This window comes from Montipora capricornis, chromosome 12 (assembly GCF_036669925.1).
Source record: "Montipora capricornis isolate CH-2021 chromosome 12, ASM3666992v2, whole genome shotgun sequence".
Classification (NCBI taxonomy): Eukaryota; Metazoa; Cnidaria; class Anthozoa; order Scleractinia; family Acroporidae; genus Montipora; species Montipora capricornis.
Window position 1 is genome coordinate 1895463 of NC_090894.1, and position 5384 is coordinate 1900846.

Here is a 5384-nt window from a genome sequence, read left to right on the forward strand (position 1 = left end):
AGCAATGGTGAACTGACAGCCTATTTGTGTAACTCCATTGATCCCTTACAAGAGTCTTCTAGTTTTGGAATAGACATTTATGCTGAAACTCTCCGAATTATAGTGCAGAGATTAGAGGAATACAATTTGTAAATGTTACATACATATTGTACAAGTTTGCTTTCTTACTTTAAGGAAGACTGGGTCACTAGTTGCATTTTCATCAAAGCAGCACTTTAAAAAGGTTAACCTCACTTAAATGAGGTAATCGCCATCACAACAATTATTGAAAGCTAACCTTTTTAAAATGGGCGCTTAGACTTATACTGTTGACCAACGCTGTTTAAAATGGATGTTTAGGCTTAGCACCAATTGTGATGCTGCTTACGACCAGTAGTACTCACTTGAAATAGTATTTTTGGGGTAGTCCGTTCAGGTAGTCCATGGACCGGGGGGGGAGGGTCTGTGTTTTCGGGTCACCCCTTCAATGTTTGTCACCTATGAACATGTATGAAGATTGAGATTTGGAAGTATATCAAAGTAGCCCTCCTGTACCTTTGCTACACAAACCTTGACAATTCACACAGTTTGAATGTAAACATTGTTACTTTGTTCCTTTTACATTGTGATGCCTAACTATAACATCAACTCATTCCAATGCAAAATGCTTTGCAAATAGCGGTATTCTAGCTCCAAACAATTGGTAATAATCATTTAGGTAATAGTTTTTACTAGCCTACCTCAAAGCTCCTCGTTTGGGGAGGTACAAAACTGGGATTAAATCAACATGGAATGCTAATTTTTATTGTATTGAGTAAGAATAGCAGTTGTTGTTTATGCCATGCACTTTGAATAGATGAATTTTTTATTCAGTAGGAATGAAATCAGTGGTCTGAGCTGATCTACCTTTTTAATTACTGTTATTAGGGGACCTTCTAAACTGCTAGACATTTGCAAAGAAAACTTCTTCAAAATATCGGTAATGGACTATAAACAACATAAATAAAGAAGGAAAGGTTTTCTTTAGTACTTTAGAACACGATAGAATATTAGTTTATCAGTTAGTGCCGCAGGGATTTTTTTTATTGACTGGCATTAGCTATGCAAGTGCTGTGGGTGTGGTTCATACTCAAAACTTCTGGACCCAGTTGTTCAAACGATGGACAGTGCTATCCGCCGGGTAAATCACTATCCAGTGGATAAGTAATAACAAAATAAATTGCATCATCCAATGGATAGTGATTTATCTGGTGGATAGCGTTATCCACCTTTTGAACAACTGGGGCCTGGAGTAGCTCAGAATATGCCAATTCCTTAATCCGAACTATCCGAACTATCCTTCATTCCCAAGTCCTCATCTGAATAAGTATGCAAAACAGTGTAAAACAGGGTCCCTTTGTCAACATAAACAGAACAATTTCAACAAAGAGTGGCAAGATCTGTGGCAAAGGACATGCAGTTGCTGAAATTGAAACTCCGCTCTATAAAACACGTACTGAGACAGTATCAAATCCCTTACAATCAAAGGGACACAGAGATTTCTAAACACTTCTGCAACCATGTCCTTTCATTTTCAACACAACATAACATTGAAACCTAACTCTTCATGTGCCTTTTGAGGTTTCCTTCAACTGATGTTGGAACTACACAATGCCAAAATACGTGTTTTTGAAAGCATAATCATAAAGAGCAAATAATTCTCTATCTGATGGAAGAGACAACCCTGCAGAGCCACATGGTAGATGCATAGTATTTGAACAGGTGTGAGACTTGGGCATGAAATCAGGAATGGCCCTCTTCTTTCTTGATCCCTTATTGAATTGAAAAGAAAACATCAATTTAAATTAAATCAATTCATTCTAATTTTACCTTCCAGCTTTTATGAGGGACGTCAATGTCATGAGCAAAGATAACATGTTTGATGTTAAAGACAAGAGCTCTGAGACTGGTGAAAGGAGTATGTCTCATGCAGGACTATCATACTATAACTATGGATGGTGAACATATATAGTATTGTGCAAAAGTAATGAGAGCGAAATGCGCCAATTTCGTTTTTTGTCCCTGCGAATTTTCGCTCTGGACAAAAATTCGCCATTTTTCGTCGAAAAGCTCCGAAATTCTCGAATTTCGTCGGATTAAGCTCTCATTACTTCTGCACAATACTAAAGTGAGGGAAAGGAGTAATGAAAGCCACAAAGGGAGAGGTCAAAATCCAGTTTCTGTGGAAAGTTGGATGATCTCAGACAAAAAACACACTGATTATTTGACATCAACTTTCCCTTTAGTCTGTGTGCGTGCGAAGCCTAGGTGCACTGAGTCTCTGGTCAGCCCTAATTTACATAATTTGTCACTTAGTCAACCAAGTTAAACTTATTAATTTTTGCAAGACCTTGAATGTCTTCCTGTCTTATGGTTGTTTCAGGTAGCCAATACATTACTTTATTATATTTTTCCTTTCTTTGTACTTGACAAGAACAAGTGCAATAATGCCTGTTTTTAAAAACTTTTGTCAACAAAGAAAATTTTGGTACGTCTTAAAAATCAGTGTGAGGGAAACACACAAACTTAGGCTTACCTCTCCATCAGTAGAGTTATTGCCAGTGTCGTCTTCAGTGCGATCTATCTTTGCTTCTTTTACTGTTGCTAACACAAATTCAATGCATGGCTGCTGGTCAAATCCAAGGGTAGGCTCTTCACTCGCTCCGGTAACAAATTCCAATATGTTTTCAAGGCTGGTTACTCGACGCCCACTTGCCACCTCTCTAACATACTTCACGAACTTCCCATACACAGCTTTCTCATAAATTAGGCTGTTGGATCCCTCCTCAGAAAATTTTGCTGTAAGAAGGTGAATGAGCATTGGGACTGTTAGTGCTGCTTTATTCTGGGCTGGCCTAAGCAAATAGAGGAATAGAGGGAATCTTCTGCCAAACATGTGAATCCCCAGACTGTCTAGGCCTTCACGGAGTTTTAAAACACATGGTGATACTTCTCTCTCTTCACTGACAAAAATGTCCTGTAGGAGGTCTTCAGAAAAATATTTTGGGGCTTGTCCATTCTGAAGAAGTGCAATGGCAGCCATTTGTCCCACAAAAAAAGTAATCTTCAGAAAGGTGTTCCTTAAGACCATTTTCAAAATATCTTCTCTTTATGTGCTGGTTACAAAGCCGGATCCACTCTCTTCTTGGACCTCCACTGTCCTGAGCCATTTTTCCATAAAAATCCACTTGAAAGGTTATTCTTGGATCCTGAATTGCTCTCAATTCATCAAATGTTGTTTTTAATACATTGTCCCGGTCTACAGCAATGAAATTGGTCTCCCCTTCAAGTACAGATTCATCATTGGTCCTGTCCAAAGGACGACCAGAAACTATCTTACACTGCAAGTATCGCAGCATTTCTGTGGGCTCTACTATAACACTTGCAGGAAATTCAGAAACAATATTTTGATAGAATTTACTTCCATTTTCCTCCCAGCTTTGATGTGTTGTGTTAGTGGAACTTTCTGTATGATGCCTTGGTGTGGTAGCACTGCTTGGCCCCTCTGTTTGATAGTTAGGTGAGGCGCTGATAGAAGGCCTGTCTATCTGACTTGTGATGGTACTGGTAGTGGACGAGGCTGCACTGGTGAAATTTGTATCTTGCTGATAAGACCCTATTTCATTTTGGTCTTCTCCTAGGTCTACCTGTTCCGTCAATACGAAATCAAAGGCCTGTTTCACGCGAATGTAAAGGAGACCCTGCCCGGCCAGCTTTTTCACAACATTGTAGTTGTACTCTGAGTTCTCGGCCAACCTTAAAACTGAAACTGTTTTCTGGGTAACTTTTACAAATTCAAAGTCGTTTGGCCCCAATAGACTATACTGACTTTTCAACGAGGATACTACCTTTGCTCGTACAGTTGCCTCACTATCGTCCTCAGCAAGTTCTATCATACCGCGTTCGACGATGTTTTCTTTCTTCAAAGTTTCTACAGCGTCTTCTTCATCACTTTCCTCTGATTTTGCCCTTAGTAAAGCAAATTCAAATGGTTTCTTCTCCAGAGGTTTTGACTTCTTCTCTTTCTTGCTCTTCGTTGACGTGGCTGCCGCTGCGGCTCTCAGACGTTCATTTCTATTCAACCTCCGATAAAATCCAGTGTTTGTGCTCGTCTGCATCATGGATCTCGCGCGAACCAGAATTTCAGCGATTGAACCAGAACGGGTTGTGGTTGAACAGGTTGTGTTTGGAGCACCCGAACCTGATCGCACGCTTAGGAGCATATCAGAAGCACTTTTTAGTAGATCAGCCGCTTTTTTAAGCTTTTCTTGATCTTCATTCATGGCTTACATTGCATCTTAAACAAAATGGCGGTATCAAAGCGCGGGAATTCTTGAAACCCGACTCAGATCCCAAAATTGAATCAATTTTACCGCTCGACCCAGACCCCAAGATTGAATGAATATGTGCGAACATTGAATGGATGTTAAGAATTGAATTGAACGAATAGGGATTGATGGTTAGTGCGCTCGACTCCGGATCGAGTGGTCCGGGTTCGGGGCCTGGCAGGGGACATTGTGTTGTGTTCTTGGGCAAGACACTTTACTCTCACGGTGCCTCTCTCCACCCAGGTGTATAAATGGGTACCGGCGTAATGCTGGGGGTAACCCTGCGATGGACTAGCATCCCATCCAGGGGGGAGTACAAATACTCCTAGTCGCTTCATGCTACAGAAACCGGAGATAAGCGCCGGCCTGATGAGCCTTCTGGCTCGTAAGCGGAGACTTTACCTTTTTAATAGGGATTGAACTGAATGGATGTACGTATTGAATTGACTCCATACAAGAATTAATTTAAAGGGCAATTAAAAATGAGATTGAATACACAAGGATTAAATTGAATGAACACAGAAATTGAATTGAATAAATACGGATTGAATTGAATGGATATAGAAATTGCATTGAATAAGGACAGATTGAATTGAATGGATATAGAAATTGAATTGAATGAATCTAAGAATTAAATTGAATAAATACAAATTAAATTAAATGAATGCAGGGATTGAATTGAATAAGTAAGGACTGAATTGAATAAATAAATATTAAATTGAATCAAAATAGAACTATTGAATATTGCTACATTTGGCTTGGCATACATACCTGTAATTCAACGAGTCGCCTTATTTAAGAAAGCTTTTTTGGTGAGAAATATGCACAATTGAACCACGATGATAAAACAGTCAGAAAGAGCAGTAAACACAGAAGGTGAATCGATTATTTTGGACACTATAGTAGAGAAAATAGCCATTTTTGAGGCAAATGTGCATGATGACGTTGTCGATGCACTGAGAAAAAAAAATGCTAAATCTAATTAATACAGTGGTGACTAGTGCACACTAACACAATGTCATTGTTTTCTTCTCTTGC

General features: G+C 39.3%; 2 protein-coding genes across 2 annotated transcripts in view; one reads left to right on the forward strand and one right to left on the reverse strand.

Moving 5' to 3' along the window:
• The window catches only part of LOC138027535 (uncharacterized), a 1837-nt gene extending 1410 nt beyond the window's left edge, over positions 1 to 427 (forward strand). Inside the window, exon 1 of the mRNA XM_068875082.1 lies at positions 1 to 427. This exon is cut by the window's left edge and continues 1410 nt beyond it. Coding sequence (XP_068731183.1) covers positions 1 to 132 — 132 coding nt within the window. The 3' untranslated portion in view covers positions 133 to 427.
• An 896-nt stretch (positions 428 to 1323) lies between these two features.
• On the reverse strand, positions 1324 to 4280 carry LOC138026702 (uncharacterized). The gene is made up of 2 exons (XM_068874148.1): positions 2555 to 4280; positions 1324 to 1790 (listed from the first exon to the last, which is right to left on the reverse strand). Exon 1 carries the CDS (start codon positions 4239 to 4241, stop codon positions 3009 to 3011), a length of 1233 nt encoding a protein of 410 aa, XP_068730249.1. The 5' UTR covers positions 4242 to 4280; the 3' UTR covers positions 1324 to 1790; positions 2555 to 3008.
• Between the last annotated feature and the right edge of the window lie 1104 nt (positions 4281 to 5384).

Excerpts from the sequence above, each read along its gene's own strand:
- LOC138026702 (XM_068874148.1), bottom strand. The coding sequence starts at position 4,241 with ATGCTCCTAAGCGTGCGATCAGGTTCGGGTGCTCCAAACACAACCTGT.